A 21,717-nucleotide genomic window follows, 5' to 3' on the forward strand; every position below is an offset into this window, starting at 1 on the left:
AAAGCATCTAACATGGATTTGTATAAGAAAGTTGAAAAACACACAAGTGTTTGAATTTATTGCCTACATGACACGTGTGCACATGCGTTAACACTCCTTTCGAAACTTATATTTATTTATCTTAATGGAGGCACCCTTGCGGCTGGTTTCTGCAAGGGTGCCCTTCAGGTTAGCATTCTTTCAACAACCACACCATTATAAATTCTTTCGACGATCACATTGTCACCTCGATTTATTGTTGTCCATCAAACAGCCACAATGCCACTCCGATCATCGTCATTCGATTTGGAGCCCAACTTAAATCCTTGTCATAACAACCACAGTCACTCTGATTTGTCCCTGGTCGTGGTGGCAGTCACCTTAACTTTTCGCACCACCCATTAGTGGCGGTCTACCTTAAATCTTCATTCCTGGTGAGCCCATCTTTAATCCTCACAACAGACGCCGATTTGCTCCAGTTCATCATTGTTGATGAGGCCTACCTTATAATTTTGTTGTTAAAAGTATAAAAGATTAAAAACACCTTTCTCCAACAGCTTAAGCTTTCGGAGTTACTGGTAGTTTCACATGGTATCAGAGCAAAGGTCCTGAGTTCAAACCTCCTGGATAGCAAAATTCCACATGCAAAGGCCAACCCCAAAAAAGGGGGCCACATGTGCCATGTGTAGGCCAATCCAAGAAAGAGGGGCCACGTGTGAGGGGGAGTGTTAAAGTATAAAAGATTAAAAACACCTTTCTCCAACAGCTTAAGCTTTTTGAGTAAGTGGTAGTTTCACCTTTGTCACTACCGATATGATACACATTAAATCCTTGGCTTCGTCCACATCACCCACCCCTATATCACATCCTACCTCCTCACCAAATCGGCAGTTGAATCCTACTCCCTCTCTTGACTGTGAGACAAAACAAAGGAGAAACATTTCCTCTTCTTCCTTAGGCCTCTTCCGCTTAATCTCCTAGCTTCTAAGATTTCAACATTCATGGTTTGCATGCATGCATTTTGTCTTCCTCTAGATTCACAAAAAAATTCTGCACGGTCATCATGCTGGTCATCATGCTGAATTTGCATCCTGTCACATTTGGATGCTTGCAACTGCCATCCATTCGTAAAAAGGCTGTGGCTTGAGGAGAAATCTAAACGTAGTAACTACTGCAACCAGCTACATTTGGTCAAACCCTTAATTATATCGGGCTTTATGTGCATGGTTTAAAGTTTTCCTGGTTAGCCATGGCTCCAGGCTATTCGATTTCTTCACATCGAGAAGGCATTTTTCAATTAACGCTAAATCATAAGACCATTGTTGAATGTGTCATGATCTCTTAAAGTGCTTTACCACGATATTCCTTAGAGGAAAGATCAGTAAACTGTTACCTTAAGTCGAATAATGTTTCAGGAACTTAGTTGCATGAAGATGAAGGAAACACCACAATATCTGAAAATGGCCTATCTTCATTTCTCTAGACAAGATAGGTAGGTTTACTTTGATGTATTCTTTGTAGCATGTCATATTCATACTCCGAACAAACTTAAATTATGCACCTAAATAATTGAATCTTGTTTAGCATCTTGGTAAAGACATTGTTGAATTATAAACAAACAGCAAATTTGCATATCTCCCAACTTCTTTTTTATTTTTATTTTTTTTGAAAGGTAAATAGATAATATATTAAAGAACGAGACCAAGGAAGTCCCAAGAGAAATACAAGATAAACTAAAAAGAAACAGAGATCGAAAAAGACGGAGACTCAAGGAGGAAGATAGGCAAACTGTTCCAATCTCTCCCTAAAAACTCCATCTTTGGCTAATTTATCTGCAATACCGTTTGCAGATCTTTTTACATGATATGCCTGTAGATGAGAACCTCCAGTCAAGTCTTGAATCTCATCAAAGAATGTCGCGAATCTCCACAGGGAAGAATGTGACCCATTAATCCATCCTATGACATTTTTCGAATCACCTTCAATCTCCACCCTAGATAGGTCAACATCAAGGAATTTTAAACCATGGTGAATGGCTCTAGCCTCCGCCTCATTCGCGTCCGTGATCCCAATAGGACCCGAGAAAGCCCAGATAACGCTCCCTTGATCGTCTCTTAATACTCCCTTGACCCTTCAACTTCTTTTTTATATTGTCAGGGGTTTGTCTGATGTACAACTTTAGAACCTTCCTCTCCTCTTCTAAGGGGCTTGTGTCGACAGTGAAGGACCTAGTTGATAACATGTCCTTGTTAAAGCTAGTGTTATATAAGATTTATTACATGAGGCATCGGTGTTGCATATTTTGTATTAATATATAGTACAAACATGTCTAGCTAAGGACATTTTGTCATTTAATGTTTTCAGTAATTGTATATAACCCGATTGAGATTAGTGGAATAATACGACAGATTCCTCTTCCTTCTTCAAGTTCCACCATGGAGCCAAAGATCCATTTGATAGAGGCTTTTTTCTCTGGCTTTATGCAACATATGACACCTATATAGATTTATGTTGGGATTAGGATTTGAATTACCATTGAAGGACTAACTGTCAGTTATTTACTTCATGATCTAATAAGCATCCATGCACAGGCCAAAGGACTGTCAACTGCATATGTACATCTATACACAAATAGATCCTAAAAGATCTCGAATTGTTAAGAATATTCACAACTTCTATTTGAGCTTTCCGCAGCATCTCATTTGTGTCTTAAGGCTGAAAAAAGAAAATTGAATTTTAATGTTACAGATTTTCACTCAATTTGAATTTAGTATACATTATGGTGTCTATAGATTGACTCAAACGATGACACAAATCAAATATCCAACTCAGACTTAACTGAACACAATGTTTTGGCATGCTTTGACCACTGATACTGACTGGCAAATAAAATATTGAAAATTTAACTATGATGATTAAGCCTTCTCTTTCATATGGTGATAAGTTCATATGCATGATGGTGTGCATAATTTGTATGCAGCAAGCCAGCAAGTCTAAAGATGATATATAATTCTCAGCATAAGTTTTATCCTCAACTTCATTTCTGAAAGACACCTATAACATTAATGAGAAATTATAAATATTAAACATATATATAGAAGCTAAAAATGTATAATTCACCTAAAATTAAAACCAGATTCAGAGTGATAATAGTTACCAATGCAGCAAGATGAGCTTCTTGCAAAATATTTCCATCAATCTCTAATCTGGCTATCGGAAACTCTGGAAGGTGTCCTGACTGTTTCTTACCAAGCAGGTTACCAGGTCCACGATGAAGAAGGTCGACATTTGCCAGGTAAAATCCATCACATGATTTTTCAAGTACCTTCAATCGATCTAGCGCCCCGGCAGTAGATGATAAAAAAATACATTTAGACTTTCTAGTTCCTCGTCCAACTCGTCCTCTTAGTTGGTGTAACTGAGCTATTCCAAATCTCTCAGCGTTCATGACAACCATCATGGACGCATCGGGAACATCAACCCCAATCTCAATCACCTGAGTTGAAAGTAGTATAAGTGTTTCTCCAGATCTAAACCGTCGCAATGCTTCATCTTTCTCATCACTCTTCATGCGACCATGTAACAACCCACATTGGTAATCCTCAAATTTGGCAGATATGGAGTCGAGATCAGCAGCGGCAGCATGGAGTTGGGGCAGCTGCTCAGACTCTTCAATGACCGGATACACGAGATATATTTTTCCTCCTTTAACCAACTCATCCCGCATCATCTGCATGTATATGAGGTGCTTAAACATGGGATGTCAATTTAAGGAAAAGAGATATCCATAAACAATTTATCTTATAATCATCATGCATGTGTACTCTTTTAGGAATGTATTTAGGGTACTTAAATATAGATGGCAGCTCTTTTAACTCAGCAATTTATAAATTTTACCGCATGAAACTTTATATAAAAAAGGATGTAATCTTGGAGGATATCAAACCAGATTGAGTGAAGATAACCACTTTCTAGGATGACTTAGTGTTTGTATAATACTCTTGACCAAGAAGATTTTCCGTATTTAAATTAAATATTCTAAATTTCTAACTACCTAGTCAGACATTGATGATGAGTGATTTCCAGGAGAGAATTGATTGCACCAAGGATAATCAATTGAATCTGTTTACCATGAAATATATAAATTACCTACAACTGACTCTATATCATATAAGGTGCAGGATATTTGTATACAAGAAATACAATTGAGATTAAGAGATAGCCGGAGAAACAAATTTTCCAAAAAGCACATCAAGAGAATAAGAGTTGCTAAAGTAGAAAGAAACATGTGTAATTACCTGGTACACGTTTTCAAAGCCAGGCACATTTCCTTCAAGAATATGTGTTTCTACTGGTATTCTTCCAGGAGGTGAATCTGTTATCTGTCAATTAAGAAAATACCTTTAGTATCAATAGGTCTCAACCTAAACCTAAAGCAAATTGTCATGAACAATAAGAAATTGAAACACCAATGGTAGACAGAAAAATGATTTATTGTACTGAAATTATGATGCCCACTTAACAAAAAAGCAGTCTTTAAAAATGCGGATGTGATGCGGAATGCGGCCAAGAAAAATCCTCGTCGTCTCAGGCGCAGACACAACCAAGAACACGGTTGATGCGGTCATAACTGGCGAGAGTCAGAGGTGTTTTTACTGACTCTGTAGGGTAAAACGCGGAGTGCGGATGCCGTGCAATGCGGAACGCGGAGTGCGGATGCCGTGCAACGCGGAACGCGGCCAAGGTAAAAGGGAGTCGACTCGGGCTAGTTCCGTGTTGAGTCAACAAGTTTTTAAACACAGCAAAAAAATACACTCTAGTTCTACCAGTGTTTAAAAACGCGGATGTGACGCGGAACGCGGCCGAAGAGAAACCTTGTTGACTCGGCGCGGACGCGGTTGACGCGGCCAATAACGCGGTTGACGCGGCCAAGTTATATGTTTTTTAAAGTGTTAAAAATATAAAAAGATTTAAAAATAATTTTTCTTACTAAACTTTTGTAGAAAATTCATGCACTTTCAAATTGGGCATTGGATTTAGGCGAACGATATCAGCCCAACCAATGTTTAGTAATTGCACAAATTCAGCTTGTCCTCTATTTTTAATTGACTTGTAAGAGCTTTATGGGAACTATAGTAACATTTTATACTTATTTAAATACTAAAAGACAAGACGATTCTGCAAAACAAGTCAAAGTAGGCTGCCATAGTAGTGATGAGTTTATGCCTGTCATTCAAGCTAGGCTGTGATGACAAGATAAACCCACCGTGTATTACATTGCTTGTCCTTTCACTGTACATCACTCTGCACAAGAAATTTAAAAGGGGTAAGATAAGTATTATCCCCTAGTGTATCTATAATTATTTTATACTTTTACTGGGGCTGTCCCTATAGAAAAGAAGGGTGAAAATATCATTTCTCCATCTTCTTCTTCGTGAGATAGGGTTTCAGGAGGTTTTTTATGCGAAAATGGGCAGAAAGTTAGCTTGGTGTTTCAGATGGCATAGAGTACTCGGCCAAAACTCGCCGAGTCAGGGGCTCCCAAATGCAGCCGCCACAGATCCGCGTCGACTCGGCCGAGTTCCGAGCCGAGTCAGCGAGTTTTAAAACACTGAGCTACAACATCACAGAAAATTAATATTGTTAGGTAAAAAGCACATTTAACAAATTACAAATTAAATTATGTGGTATTGCTTGTTAAAAATGACGATGTCAGTACTGGTAGAGTTCAACCAAATCTACCAAAAAAATTGAAAAATGTTTGACAACTACATAGACGGATTTGTGGGATATATGGAATAAGTAGAAACAAATAGGAGAGGCTTGAAACATTTTGATAATTGTTCAAATAATAGAAAGATAAAATGAGTTTATGAGGAAGGGTGACTGTTGAAATCTAATCAACCTGGATTAAAATTTAAAAGGAGAAAGAGGGGAACGAATAGAAGAGAGAAGGAAGAGAGGACGTGTCAGAAGGGAAGGAAAACGTGGGTGTTGAAGTTCTCACCATCAACCTTCAAACTATATATGATATGGGAAATGATACATACACCCTAGGGGTGCAACTTGGGTGGGGCTCAACCCGAACTCAACGGGTTGAACCCAATTTTTTGCCGGGTTGGGTTGGGTTTTTCCGGGTCGGGTTGTGTGTTGGGTTGGGATTTTGTAACCCGATTTGCAAATCGGGTTGGGTCAGGTTGGGGTGTCGGGCAACCCGACCCGAATGTAACCCGGCTCTTATTTTGTTAAGTTTCATGTTTTTGGGAAAGTGGCCCACAGAACACAACTTTTTACGAATTTACGTCACGTTTTACGTTTCACTTTCACGACGACTTTTCTGTGGATTATTAGCTTTGAAGGATTAGGAGAATTGAAGGCCTACCAACTGTTTGTTAAAATGCATGTTTGCATTTGAAGCACTAAATCCGAACCGTGGCTTTCGTAGACAACAAGAACCTTGTCTCTGACAGCTCAACGAGGGTCTCTATTGATACTAAATCTGGTACACTCAAGAATCTGTGAGATTTGATTGGCATGTATCTTGAAAGCTGTTGAAGCCAATAGTGGACCCTTTTTGTGCTAATTGGGAAGTTTACCATTTGGGTTCAAATCGGGTCAACCTGACCCAGCCCAACCCGAATTAGAAATCGGGTCGGGTTGGGTTGGGTCGGGTTGAGGAAATTGTAAGTCGGGTTGAACCCAGCCGGGTTAGAAATCGGGTTGAGTTGGGTCGGGTCAGGTTGGAAAAATGGGTTCCTCGGGTTGGCCTCAACCCGACCCGACCCGAGTTGCACTCCTAATACACACACACACACACACACACACACACACACACACATGAGAAAAGGGTTTCTGCACTCGAGCGCAGATAGCTTATCTGCGCTCGAGTGCATGAAACAGGGGTGGGGCCACATTGGGAGGGGGGGATCTTAAGCATTCATTTGGAAGGCCCCATCATGGATGGGGTGTGTACCAAAAATCAGCTTCATTTGATCACCATAGGGTGTCCATTTGTGGGGGTGAAAATGGACAGATACTGTTTGTCCACTAATCTGCCCATTTTTCCACCCCACAAATGGACACCCTAAGCTGATTCAATGGAGCTGATTTTTGGTGCACCCTATCCATGAAAAGGCCCATCAAAATGCTTTGGATCCTCCCCCCCCCCCAATGTGGCCTCACCCCTGTTTCTATGCTCGAGCGCAGATAAGCGTATCTGCGCTCGAGCGAAGAAACCCTTTTCTCATATATATATATATATATATATATAGAGGATATATATATATATATATATATATATATATATATATATATATATATATATATATATAGAGAGAGAGAGAGAGAGAGAGAGAGAAAAAAACATTTCCTACACACTTGTGCAGGTAAGTTACCTACACACTAGCTTAAAATACAATGGGGGCCCACATTGTTTGGGTGATCCATCCTAACAATTCGAACTTTGGAGGCAAAAAATGGACTAAGTTGTGAAGGTTTAAAGACATCCATTTTACCTCCACAAATCGTAGGGTTGGGATGATCCTGTGGATCTGATTTTTTGTGGACACCCTATCTATGTGAGGACCATTCAAATGAATGGTTTGGATCACCCAAACAATGTGGGCCCCCACTGTATTTTAAGCTAGTGTGTAGGTAACTTACCTACACAAGTGTGTAGGAAATGTTTTCTCATATATATATATATATATATGAGGAAAATGATTGTGAGCTTGAAGCTCATATAGCTTATATATATATATATATATATATATATATATATATATATATAGAGAGAGAGAGAGAGAGAGAGAGAGAGAGAGAGAGAAGACCTAACACATACTTCCACAGTCTCATGAAAATATCCTTCTTCGAATGGGTGATTTCAATTCCGAGGAGGTACTTGAGATCTTCCAAGTCATTTATTTTGAAATCCTTTGACAAAAAAAAATCCTTCATACTCTTGATTTCTAGTGGATGATTCCATGTCACCACTATATCATCAACATACATAATGAGGGTTGTCACCTTCTCTCCCTTAATAAACAGGATAGAGAAACATGGCAGCATAGGAACCACAGGACCCATGAGGAAAAAAGAGTAAAAGACGATGTACGGGATTTATAACCTTCTCTCTCTCTTGATAGACAGGACCAGGAAATGTGGCGGCATAGGAACCACAAGACCTAGGAGGGAGAAAGAAGATGTATGGGATATGGGATCCTCGTAGTAGGCTGGACCAACATCCAGCCGAGAGAAGGCAGCTATAGTGTGATCAGCATAACTTTGTTTATACCCAATCCTTGTCACATTGCTACTAATCATGAGCGAAAGAAGGGAACAAAGTTGGGTTTTTACTTTTTACTTGATTTTTCTATGTTCTGTTAAAGTGACATAAAAGAGAAGATCTAAGCTGGGGGCCCACTCTTTGGGCTTTCAAAAGTGGAGAAATAAAAGAGTCATTGGTTGGGTTTTCCAACTACACAAACAGCCTCCCACCCTCCCTCCCTCCTCCTTCGTCTAGATCTAGCACAACTCGAAAAAAGAAAGCCCATGTGATCCTATTCAAATTTAGGAGAAATCCCAGGAGCTATGTTACATCAGCATGGATAAGAGTGCCGGAATCTGACATGAGTATCGAGTGTAGGATTCAAGAAACCTCAAAAAGAAAGATTTTGGATTCACCAAAATATTTTAATCAACTCTAAAAAAAGTAAAAAAATTTACATGATAATATGTTTATAACAAGAAACATATTGAAACTTTTAATTAGTAAATATAACGTTTTATTTCCATATAAAAACTTAATATTAGGATGCATAAAACTCAAAACATGTGGTAACTGTAAAGTTGTGGTGGTAGTATTCAGAAAAGAAACAGAGAGAGAGAGAGAGAGAGAGAGAGAGAGAGATAAAAGAGATCTAGTGTTGCAATGAATCATGAAGTATTGGAATCCGACAAACATCTCCAACACGGATACTTTTCCCATTCAGAAGAATCCATGTAAGATGGCCAAGGAAACACCAAATTTTCAATATTCTATATGGAAGTGGGTAATATCGCAACATCTAGTTCTATCGGTTGCATACTAGAAGGGACATAATATGGTTCACTAGGAAAATGAACAAACAAAAATGATGGTTTGTGCTGCAAGGGTAAAACTTGACACCAAAATGAATTCCAGCTAGATAGAAGACCTGTACTAAATGCTTACGTCAGAGAAAAGTAAATCATACAGAAAGGTTAACCAACAATTTTAAGCAACCAGATCGGACATGAAAGCTTTACATACAATAAAAACTCCACATACTTGGGTCAGAGACATATCTCCGTATAAAGCCAAAGCAAGTGTCCTCGGAATAGGAGTAGCTGACATCGCAAGAATATGAGGGGCCATGAAAGCTTTATCTACTGATGATCCCTCCGAACATGTAGATCTCATTCTTAAGCTTGTCGAAACAGAATATAACTGCAGCACAAGGGTTCATTCATCTCCATTGGTATAGAATAACGGAAGCAAAAGCAATATGCAAAGAAATAAGTGAGAAATACTAAGGACCTTAACAAAATAACAACAGAAGCCATGATGGAACAATAATTAGTTTCGAAAAATGATATCTAAGGTGCAAGGTTGAGAAAATGTTCTCTATGAATTTGATAATTATGTATGAATGTTTTACATTAAGGCCTTTTAAGACGACAGAAAAAATCGAGGATCTGTTTCAATTTTCAAGTGTCTGAATGGAGCTGTTTTAAGTGTTTTGGAGCCAACCTGTTTGAATGCCAACAAATAGGGCAAAAACACTCACCTCAAGTGTGTTGTCCACCTGTACTTGCCAATAGTATAAGAACAACTCCAACCTTTTCTTGTTCCATTTGCAAATGGAGCTGTAGCAGGTGGCTCTGTTCCCAAAAAATGTGACATCCAAACAGGCCTCCCTTTAGTCTTTCCTCAAAAGCTAAGGCATGAACCTTCGAGTATTCCAAAAAGTAATTTAACAGCTTGTCCACATTAAAGAGAGCTTTTGAGGGAACGGCATAAGGAGGATCAAAGAATGCGAGTGGTGAATCATTTCACTTCAAAGTAACGGGTTACATAACTGTTCATTAGCAACTGTCCCATCCTACTATAGTACAATGAAGTTAAAAGGCAATTATTACTATGTAAACACCAGTAGCGCATGAGCCAACACAGAAAACATAAGCATGTACAATTGTATATGATTAATGTGTTTTTCAGATAGCAATGACGACTAGTTTTGACACAGAAAATTTATTCAAAAAGAGACCCTAGGTTGTTTGGACATAATCAGATTTTTCCATGGAAGTCATAGCTAGGGGTGTAAATGGATATTCGAAAATTCGATTACCGTCCGCATCCGAATCCGTTTAAAGCGAATATTATACGAATCCGTTTCAAGCGGATATTATCCGAATCCGTTTATGAGAGATATCCGGCTCTTAGCGGATGCGAATCTGGTAAATGGTATATCCGATCCGTTTAACATCCGAATCCGAGAAGTAAATCCTTTTTATTTATTATTAATAATATCATTAATATTTATTTTTAGTAATGACACACTATCTTTTGTTTCTATAAGAAAAGTGAATATTCTTTTTAGAAAAATAAAAATAAAAACAAAAATAGCCCAAACCCATTACATCATATACAAAAAAAAAAAAAAAAAAAAACCCAAAGACCACTACTAACACTATCATACATTCCCATCCCCATGGCCTCCCTCTCTCTCTCTCTCTGGCTTTGTTTTAAAAGGAAGAAGAGGATCTCATATATTTTAGGGTTTGAGAGTTAATTTTGTGAAGAGAATGTAGAGGTATAGTTTTAGGGTTTGGAAAATTCATTCGAGTAAGTAGGAGAAAAAAGATAAAGTGCTGCAATAAAATGTTCGAATTTACCGGATAAACGGATACGGATAATATCCGAATTCGAACAATATCCGACGGATACGAATTCGGTAATAGATATTAAATATCCGTCGAATCCGAATCCGAATCCGAATTCGGATAGTGTATACTGTAATCAAATTCGGATATAGCCATATCCGCTCCGAATTCGATCCGTTTACACCCCTAGTCATAACTTCAGAAGTTCGGGTCATTCAAGAAATGCAAAATCATTGGTACTTCATGTGAATGACTCGCTTGTACACAGTCAAATTTGTAGTACCTGACCATGAAGAAGGGTGTAAGAGTATATAAATGTAGAGAAATTATATGATGTCCGACCGTCAAAATGTAAAGGGCGGAAGGAGACAAAAACTGCTGCCTTGGTTTTTGAACCAAGGAAAAATAAAAAAACGGTGCTTTCCCTTGGATTAAAAATCAAGGGAGAGAGATTTTGTCTCTCTCTGCCCTTTATTTTGACGGTCGGGCATCATATAATTTCTCATAAATGTATTCAAATCTCTATGCCAGTCAATTGAACAACTGAAGAAACTACACCATTTGGATGAGGCAGGCACTAGAATAGATGATAGGCGTGTATTCGCCGACAAAAGCATGCTTAGCCTGACATCATTTTGTTGAGCTAATACCGAAGCAAGAAGGGTGTCATCAACCTTATCTATAACATAGTTTTAAATTTCAGCCGAAACTGACGCAAAACGAACGAAATGTTTCTGCTTCCATCGCCACCAAAACACTTACCGAAACCGAAACACAAGTAAAACCAAAACCATTAATGTATTAGTAGTATGCTATACTAGTATGTGTTATTTAATTATTCTGCTAAGAAATGGATTTGAAATGTAGTGTATGCATTATATATGAAGAGTGCATAAATGTTTTCAAATCCCTATGCCAGTCAATTGAACAAATGAAGAAACTACACCATTTGGATGAGGCAGGCACTAGAATAGATGATAGGCGTGTATTCGCCGACAAAAGCATGCTTAGCCTGACATCATTTTGTTGAGCTAATACCGAAGCAAGAAGGGTGTCATCAACCTTATCTATAACATAGTTTTAAATTTCAGCCGAAACTGACGCAAAACGAACGAAATGTTTCTGCTTCCATCGCCACCAAAACACTTACCGAAACCGAAACACAAGTAAAACCAAAACCATTAATGTATTAGTAGTATGCTATACTAGTATGTGTTATTTAACTATTCTGCTAAGAAATGGATTTGAAATGTAGTGTATGCATTATATATGAAGAGTGCATAAATGTTTTCAAATCCCTATGCCAGTCAATTGAACAAATGAAGAAACTACACCATTTGGATGAGGCAGGCACTAGAATAGATAATAGGCGTGTATTCTCCGACAAAAGTGTTCTTAGCCTTACATCATTTTGTTGAGCTAATACCGAAGCAAGAAGGGTTTCATCAACCTTATCTGTAACATAGTTTTAAATTTCAGCCAAAACTGACACAAAACAAACGAAATGGTTCAACTTCCATCGCCACCAAAACACTAACCAAAGCCAAACACATAGTAAAACCAAAACCATTAGTGTCTTAGTAGTATAATATACTAGTATGTGTTATTTAACTATTCTGATAAGAAATGGATTTGAAATGTAGAGTATGTAATATATATATATATATATATATATATATATATATATATATATATGTGTGTGTGTGTGTGTGTGTGTGTGTGTGCATTGCATGGATGTGACGCGGAACACAGAAAAATCCTTGCCGACTCTGCGTGGATGCGACCAAGAACGCGGTTGACACATTCATAACTCGGGAGAGTCAAAGGAGTTTTTATTGACTCTGTACGGGAAAATGTAGTATGCGGTGCAAAGCGGAATGCGGCCAAGGTAAAAGGGAGTAGACTTAGGCGAGCTCCGAAGTCAATGAGTTTTTAACACTGGTGCTATGTACTGAATTATTAGAATGCATGACTTTTTTATGTTTTTTTTTTTTTTTTTTTGGTAACGAAGGGTGTCCCCACCCCCTTCGGGGGTAGGACTATTTCCCTACGGATGCGCGCAATCACCCGGAAACCACGCGCATCGGGTAAGCAAGGGGGAATTCGAACGCTCGTCACTGGGGAGCAAACCCATGACTTTACGCCAAAGAGCCACACCCTTCCGGGTTATGACTTTTTTATGTTGTTAAACCATTATGAGTGGTTTTTTTGCTTATGTGATGATTTTTTTAGTATGTATTTGTGCCTTCAATTTTGTCTTGAATCTCGTCGAACCAATAGGCAAATCTCCACGGGAATTAGGAGATTCCCTTTAAACCACTTGATTACATTGAGCAAGTCCCCTTCCACTACTACTCGATCCATAAGATTAGAATCAAGCAGTCTAAGCCCCTAAAGTACTGCCCTTACCTCTGCCTCGTTTGAGTCCATAAGGCCATTTGGTCCTGAAAAAGCCAATAAGGTGTGCCCATTTTCATCTTTTAAGACGCCTCCTATCCCGGCCGGCCCCAGATTACCCATACAAGATACATCAAAGTTGAGTTTTAGGCAACCCTGAAGTACTGACCAATGTATTTGTGCTCATTCTAGCACTTCCTAAATTTCCATCTTAACTTTCCATTATTTGCGTATGTTTCAATATGTTTCCGTAATTTTACAAGGTTTCCACCAAAATTTCCAACTGAAACCGAAACATTTCCACTTCCATGCCGACTAAAACTGAAACCGGAATTTAAAACCTTCATCTGTAAGAAATACATGGATCACTCTTCTTTTTCTTTTCTTTTCTCTTTTTGAATGGTAAATGGAACACGTTCGTGACCTCTTTTCTACAACTCTATAGTTTCAATAATTAATTGACGCTGTGAGAATTCAGTGTTATAGAAGACCTTATGCACTGCCAATAACAGCACCAAACATTCAAAAGTCAGTTGTTAATTAAGGCCCGCCAAAAAACTGAAACCGGAATTTAAAACCTTCATCTGTAAGAAATACATGGATCACTCTTCTTTTTCTTTTCTTTTTCTTTTTTTTTGAATGGTACATGGAACACGCTCGTGACCTCTTTTCTACAACTTTATAGTTTCAATAATTAATTGACGCTGTGAGAATTCAGTGTTAGAGAAGACCTTATGCACTGCCAATAACAAGACTAAACAGCGAAGACCTACACACTGAAAACTCTCAAAAACCAATGAATTATTAACATGGCATCCACACCCATTCATATATTCACAATTTTCCAATTCAAAAACCAAAAAAAAAAAAAAAATCATGGTGAGCAAAACACGGTGCAGCACCTTACTATTAAACCTTCCTCTCTGGATCACACCGAAGCGATGTTGCTCATCTACTACAGCAATCCGTAAAGCTGCGAATTCCACATTTTCGGATATTAGGCTGTGGGTTCCAATCACAAACGCTATATCTCCACTCTGAAGACCCTGTCAAACAACAACCATCAACATAATCTCAAGGATATATACCTGAGAAAGGAAGAAAATTTACGTCCTAATGCGTGCCTTACGAATTACTCGTGATTGCTTTGAAGGTGTTGATCCAGTTAATAGAGCAACGGACGGTTTACAGTGGTTCTCCCCAAAATTCTCTAGCAAAGAAAGGAATTGCTCATAATGCTGAACTGCAAGAAGCTCAGTTGGAACCATGAAAGCTGCCTACAGGAGAGACGGTGCAAATCCATCAATTAGCAAGTAATCCCACAATACAACCAATGTTTTAAATTTCGGCCGAAATCCAAAATATCGGATTTCTGGGAATGAAATCTGAAAATTTCAGATTTCAGCCGAAATTTGGTCATTTTGACCGAAATGTTGCCAAAAAGACCGAAATTTGGAAGAAAGAAAAAAGGGTTTCGGTAGGGACCGAAACCGAAATTTAAATCCATGAATACAACTACTTCAATTTCAACTGCTGATCATCATGGTGTGGAAAAGAATTTTAAGCAACTATGACATATTACTGCTGAACTTTGATGTTATAACCAGGACAAGCAGTGAAGTTTTACAAATTCAGAAAAAAGAAAGCAAACACAAGTTAGAAGATAACAAATTCTACACAAACCTGAAAACCTGAGCCGATAACCTCCATACAGGCCAAGAAAGCAACCACAGTCTTTCCACATCCAACATCCCCCTGAAAAGAAAAGGCATTACCATAATCGTTCATAAAATATTAGCAAATATAGTACAATATTATTGTAACATATTTGGCGGCTACTCTTGTGACATTCGACGAAATAACGAGCGCGGGGGAGAGGGTATGATCGCTCTTGATTGCATTATGTAACTTTGGATCCCTATGGGATATTGTCTAATGATCTGTCTCTTTGTTGTCGGGACATCTTGTCCTCGCACCTTGTAAGTTTCACGATTATTGAAAAGACAAAGATGCTCATGTAAGCTTATAAACAAATATAGTTAAAGTTTTAACACTACCTTTAAAGCTAATACACTCCTTGGAAACAGATAGCGTTTTATTTAGGAATTGGTGTCGATATCCGGTGACTCCTCTTGTAAGAAACTTTGTAATTTGGCCATGAGTAGAAATGTTTTAGGGAGTTATTCTCCATCTTCAAATTTCCATGAATAAAATAATCAATTCTCGTGAATAGCTAGATTTCAACTTCCTAAAAGGACAAAAAAAAAGATCAATCCCAAAATGTTATGTTTGTGCTATCATTCGGAAAAAGAAAAAAACAAAGATGTTATGCTTGTGCTTGGAAAACTCAATTGAGGGTCACTTTGATTGCACTATGGTTATCATTTATCAAAATAGTGAACACATGATCGTGTCTCTGTTCCTGACTCTGGCATCAATTGTTGCAGCCATAAAAATTCTACAGTTGTAAATCCATTGATCTGTGTTTTCTTCTGTACTTGATCTAGGTACAACCCTTTGTTTCTTAGTAATCCAAGAGATACATAATCACTCATTATAACAAAGTAACTGAAAACTGGCCTTCCAACCTATCAGAATCACCTGTTGGGGAAAACAATAAGCATAGATATCATTTCTGAGCTCGTAATCCTTCTACCATTTTCCCTAGCCTTTGCAGTCAATCATCATAAACTGTAAATCACCTAAACTTTAGCTTTATGCCCAAATACTCCCTGTATAAAGTACTTTTACGCTGAAATCCTGCAACTGCCCATATATTTTCTAACTGGGCCTAAACCAATCCTAAACTTTTCTTCCTTTCCTATTTCTATCGGATACAAGACCCAAACATTCAACAGTTTGGCTCCAGTTGGCTGTCCAACGTCAGTTGGTGTCAGAGCTGCATGTATAGTGATCTTTCCGTACCTGTCCTACATCACTTCCCATGTAAGAAAACATTCTTTACACCCATCTAATAAGGATGTAAACACAATCATTTGTGAGTTCCAAAACAAATCTAAGTGCAAGCTTCACCAGTGGGTTGAACATTTTATTATATTTCAATCCAGTGGGTTGAAATTTTCACTATATATCCAGTTACTCATCACTCTGGAGTGTATGAATGCCATTTGCAGAGAAGGTACTTGAGTGTCCACTAATTCTTCTCTCTAGAGGTTAAGGCCATTGCTAGCAATAACGCAAGTATATAACAACAAAACTTCCTATAATAACAGTAATCTGTATCATGTCCATGGACAATCTTACTGAAGTTTAAGAATTTACACAGTTACTATCAGAAATAAAAACATTGCAAGTCTTTAATATAAAAAAATTTATCGCATCTTGCAAGCACAAAATCAAATCGAGAGGCAAGTATAATGAATTTATGAAAGAGGAGAATTTAGCAAAGTGGTAATGGTCGAAACAGAGCAAAAGCAGTTTTAATTCTTAAAATATATGCAGTACCTGCAAAAGTCGATTCATAGGAATTGGCCGTTTGAGATCCCAAATAATTTCAGAAACTGCTTTCAGCTGACTTGGGGTAAGGGAATATGGAAGAGCCTTCAAAAACTTCTTAGTAGGATCAGACCATTCCTCTATTGTAACAGCATTCGCTTCATTTTTCCTGTACTTATCAAGCAATCCGTCCTTTTCTATCCTTGATCCAAGAGCTTCAAGCATTTGAAACAGTCTTCCCAACTGAGAAAGAGAAACAAATATAAGAAATACCGAATTTTAGAAAACAAAACAGATTGAGAATGCACAATGAAAAAGTTTTTCAATGACACTGAAATAATACTCATTGTGCCGAAAGAGTTCTTTCAAAAAGATATTTAATAAAAAAAATGAAGACTGGTATTAAAAGCTCATCTATTGAAGTGAACCAAGAATTTCAAATAGCATTAGAAATTGAAGAGAATCCATCAGAAAGGGGGTGGTATTTCTGTACTCACAAGAATGTAAAAGGTTAACAACTACTATTGGAGATAAGTCAACTGATTAGTTATTTAACTAATGACAAGAAGTTTAAGTGCATGTTTGGATGCACTGATCGAGTTTTTTCGTGTTTGGATCGCATGATTCCAATTTCCTCAAGGAAAACAATTTTGTCAAAAGCCTTGAAGAGGGTATGCAGATACATGCACGAGTATGAATGAAACCATCTTCTTTGGGTAAGTGCACCCAATTGAGCTATGACCGGAAGAATTCTCACAAGCATAACTTGGGCTCCACATCTGCAATTTGCATGTGTGGGATCAATTCCAAAGCCTCCTACAAAAATTCTGTGCATAATCCGAAATCATGACTGTCCAAGCAATAACAACTCTCTGCAATCAGATCAAAAAGTTGCTGTGTTTCCACATATCCAAATTTCAAATAGCCAGATATCAATCAATTCCACAAGAGTGGGTCATCTCTGACATTTCATCTGAGCAATCTCCACCTGCCCAATTTTCCATGGAAAATTCTATAAAGATGTATAAAGATGGGGCTGTTAGACTCCTTCCTAATATAGACTTCGTAGGACCCACTTGTGCCTCGTCTACGTGATCGGATAACCAAGGTGGTGGACATAATTTCAGCAAAATGATGTAGAAAACAGCCTGATCGGATGATCCGAGGCCGTTGATCCATTAATCCTCATTTAAGGTTCTGCCATGAAAAGCTAAAATCCGCATTTTAGTAGTCCTTAATGTGGGTCATCTCATGACGTTCTACAAAATCAACTGTCTTGATTTCTATTTGATGACTCCCCTCACCGCCCACACACACACACACACACCAAACAAAAAAAAAGAATGGAAAAACAAACAGACAAAATCATCAAGATGATGATTTCACTATCAAGGACGACAGTCTTGCTAGAGAAAGAGTGTCGAAAGAGTCTTTGGCATTGTTTGACTCTCTTACTCCGTGACTTTCCTTTATTATCTTATGTATCTTTCTTTTTTTGTTGATCCCTGCTCCTTGTATCTTGACCATCTCAGTCTTTTTTTGCAATAAAATCGGTGATCAGCCAAAAAAAGGAATATTCAATAATTAAATTCGAACTCACATCACTTCTCATATAATTCGATAACCTTGATCATTTAGTAGATAAGTATGGCCAACCATATGTTGCCAATTGGCAAATTTCTATTGCAAGCTACTCCGTCTAGATGAATTGTTTTCTTCATTCAAAATAATAGTTGTTGACCAAATTCAAGTTTAGTTTATTATTGTTGAATCCCTCCAATCCTTAGTTGTAAATTTTGTTCCAGTGAGCGTTCTTTTTTAGTCTTGGATTGGAGCACTCCAGTGTTTCATTTCAAAAAAGACAAAAGAGATTTTGGGAAAAAATTAAAAAAATAGAAGAAATCTGCTGCAAAGTGAGCCTTTGTGGCTGCTCTGACATGCAATAGCTGCGAAATGCCTTTTGCAATGGATGCTAGCAAATCCCTATCGGAAAAGTGTTGCTACTCGGTCTTGTAGCTAAGCTTATCTACTCGGTAGGGTTAAATACAGTGGGGGCCCACATTGTTTGGGTGATCCAAACCATTCATTTGAAATTCCCTTACCTAGATAGGGTGTCCACAAAAAATCAGACCCATAGGATGATCCTAACCTGTCCAACAGTGTAGGGAAAAATGGGCAGATTTGCGACAAAGTAGATAAGTTTAGCTACAAGACCGAGTAGCAACACTTTTCCGTATATATATATATATATATATATATATATATATATATATATATATATATATATATATATATATATATAGAGAGAGAGAGAGAGAGAGAGAGAGAGAAAAAACATTTCCTACACACTTGTGTAGGTAAGTTACCTACACACTAGCTTAAAATACAGTGGGGGCCCACATTGTTTGGGTGATCCAAACCATTCATTTGAATGGTCCTCACATAGATAGGGTGTCCACAAAAAATCAGATCCATAGGATCATCCCAACCATTCAAACTATGGAGGCAAAAAATGGACTAATTTGTGAAGGTTTATACACGTCCATTTTACCTCCACAAATCGTAGGGTTGGGATGATCCTATGGATCTGATTTTTTGTGGACACCCTATCTCTATGAGGACCATTCAAATGAATGGTTTGGATCACCCAAACAATGTGGGCCCCCACTGTATTTTAAGCTAGTGTGTAGGTAACTTACCTACACAAGTGTGTAGGAAATGTTTTCTCATATATATATATATATATACACACACACATTCATGCTAGTAAAAATCCCCGTGCGATGCACGGGCAGACAAAGAACTGTACGGACCACATCATAGGTTGATCCAAACACAACATAAATAGGTTGTGCCCCAAAAATCATTTCCATAGGCTGATCCTAGCCCTCCAATCTATATAATATGTTGTTCCTCTTAAATTGGATGGTTAAGATCACCCTATAGATTTTTTATTAAAAAAGCATAAAGGAGGGGGGTAAGATTGAAATTATGTGGCTTTAATGGGTGCCTTCGTTAAAAAGTATAAAGGAGGGGGTAGGATTGAAAATATGTCGGTTGAATGGGTGCCTTTGTTAAAAAAAGTCAAAAAAAGTGATGTGTAATTCTCATAGAAGTTTCAAATAATTCAAAAAATCCTTTCCTTTTCTCTTCTCCTATATAGTATATATATATAGTATATAGATATATAGGGAAATGATAGCAGCACAACTATTTCACTAACTCATCTTGTTTTTTAGTATTTAAAGAGCTGTGAAAGGTTATTACCGTTCCCAAAAAAGCTCACACACCAAATAAAAAAGAAAAGACAAGTTGGGTTTGTGCAATTATTAAAACATGGTTGTGATGATATCATTTCCCTACATAGAGAGAGACACACATATAATGCATACACCACATTTCACATGTAATTCATATAAATTATAAATATATAAAACACACTAATAGGGCACCTCCTTCGAATCACAACTTTGATGGAGGCAAATAAGTCATCCCTAGGTGTAGCATGCAGTGGAACACCCGATTTGGGAGAACTTGCAAGAAAATCGGACCAGAAATGGCCGTCTTCAATGTCAAGGGTTTTTGAAAAGCTGCAAAAACTAAAATGAATGCAAACGAGGGGTTTTTTATGTGTTTTAACCCTCCCATCTCATTGGGAAAGGTAAATTACATTCAAAACCCTCAAGCAGTATAAAATAATAACATTTGAAGGGCGTAAAATGGAAAAAATATTGTAACTGGAAGTTCCCTGCACTTTTGTTCAATTCCGATTGGAAAGGGCTGTTACCAACCGAATTTTTGTAGGAACTTCAGAAATTTAAGGAATTCTGACCAAAAAGTTTTGATTGAGTTTCTGTTCCAGAATGGATTTCGGAACAGAATTGATAACTAATGCTCCATCTAGAAAAAAAAACATTGCTTTTCGCAGTCTCAGCCTAGACTGTGCTAAATAGTTCAAGCAGCAGGGCTTAAAAGTTAAAACTGTAGGTGAAGGCCCAAGCGAATATAGCACATACGTGTATGAATTAACAAAATTACCTGAAGATAAAAGAACTCGTCGAATATCAGTCGTCTTCGAGCTAAATTGGCTTCATTTAAATCCTTTGGGCAGTGGATTCCTCTATAGGCCTGCGTTAAATAATGAAGTGTACTTAGAACTCCATCACAACACTAGTGAATGACTATGGGGATTGTAATAGCCTTTGAAAGTTGGTTAAAACATGTGAAACAAGGTGAGTTCATCCCACTGCCAAAACATGGTTGTGCCGATATCAGGCCCCATAGTGGCAATGTAAGAGATGACATATAAAAAGAAACCTACAATGTCCACACAATATTGTTGTTCATCAGTGACATTTGATAAGAAAAACCACCCGCAATTTAAACATTCAAAATGGAATACATGCATCACAAGTTCTTACAACCAAAACATGTCCTGGACATCATGAGAATGTGTCTGATTACGCATTAACACCAAAATATCAGGCACTGACTCAGTTATATATCAATATGTTATCTAATTTCAGCTATCTTAATAAATAAAAAAAAGGGCGGCCCAGTGCACGAGGCTCCCGCCATTGCGGGGTCTAGCGATGGCTAGATGTACGCAGCCTTACCCCAGCTTTGCAGAGAGGCTGTTTCCATGACTCGAACCTGAGACCACCAGGTCACAATGGAGCAACCTTACCGTTCAGCTATCTTAATATCATGTGTCAAATAAGGTGATCATATACTATGTTTTTTTTGTTTTTCAAGAAGAAGGGCATTTTAGCTTTTTACAAGCAAGACTTGGTGAGTAGATATTTTTTAAAAGATAGGCACCTTCGTAGTTTTGACAAAGTTGCTTGGAAACCTGGCTGTTGGCCAATATACTAACTGGAAAAGAAGATAATAGAATACATTATCAATGTTGTACATTTACGAAGTAGCTTGAGTAAGGTTTTTTTTTACTTTAGTGAGACTGTCCCAATTGGACTCAAGGTA

General features: G+C 37.8%; 1 protein-coding gene across 4 annotated transcripts in view; it reads right to left on the reverse strand.

The window, feature by feature from the left end:
• Nucleotides 1-21,717, reverse strand: part of LOC143892747 (DEAD/DEAH box RNA helicase family protein) — a 54,643-nt gene that overhangs the window by 722 nt on the left and 32,204 nt on the right. For all 4 annotated transcript variants that reach the window (XM_077397604.1, XM_077397603.1, XM_077397605.1 and 1 more), the window contains 8 exons: nt 20,773-20,862; nt 16,744-16,977; nt 14,962-15,033; nt 14,403-14,555; nt 14,181-14,324; nt 9,287-9,445; nt 4,278-4,361; nt 3,137-3,709 (listed from right to left, as the gene is read on the reverse strand). In XM_077397604.1, the coding sequence (XP_077253719.1) occupies nt 3,137-3,709; nt 4,278-4,361; nt 9,287-9,445; nt 14,181-14,324; nt 14,403-14,555; nt 14,962-15,033; nt 16,744-16,977; nt 20,773-20,862 (1,509 nt within the window). The remainder of the gene's footprint in view (nt 1-3,136; nt 3,710-4,277; nt 4,362-9,286; nt 9,446-14,180; nt 14,325-14,402; nt 14,556-14,961; nt 15,034-16,743; nt 16,978-20,772; nt 20,863-21,717) is intronic.

Source organism: Tasmannia lanceolata, unplaced genomic scaffold (assembly GCF_043159265.1).
Source record: "Tasmannia lanceolata isolate RefF3 unplaced genomic scaffold, GAP_Taslan_0.1 ptg000015l, whole genome shotgun sequence".
Taxonomy (NCBI): Eukaryota; Viridiplantae; Streptophyta; class Magnoliopsida; order Canellales; family Winteraceae; genus Tasmannia; species Tasmannia lanceolata.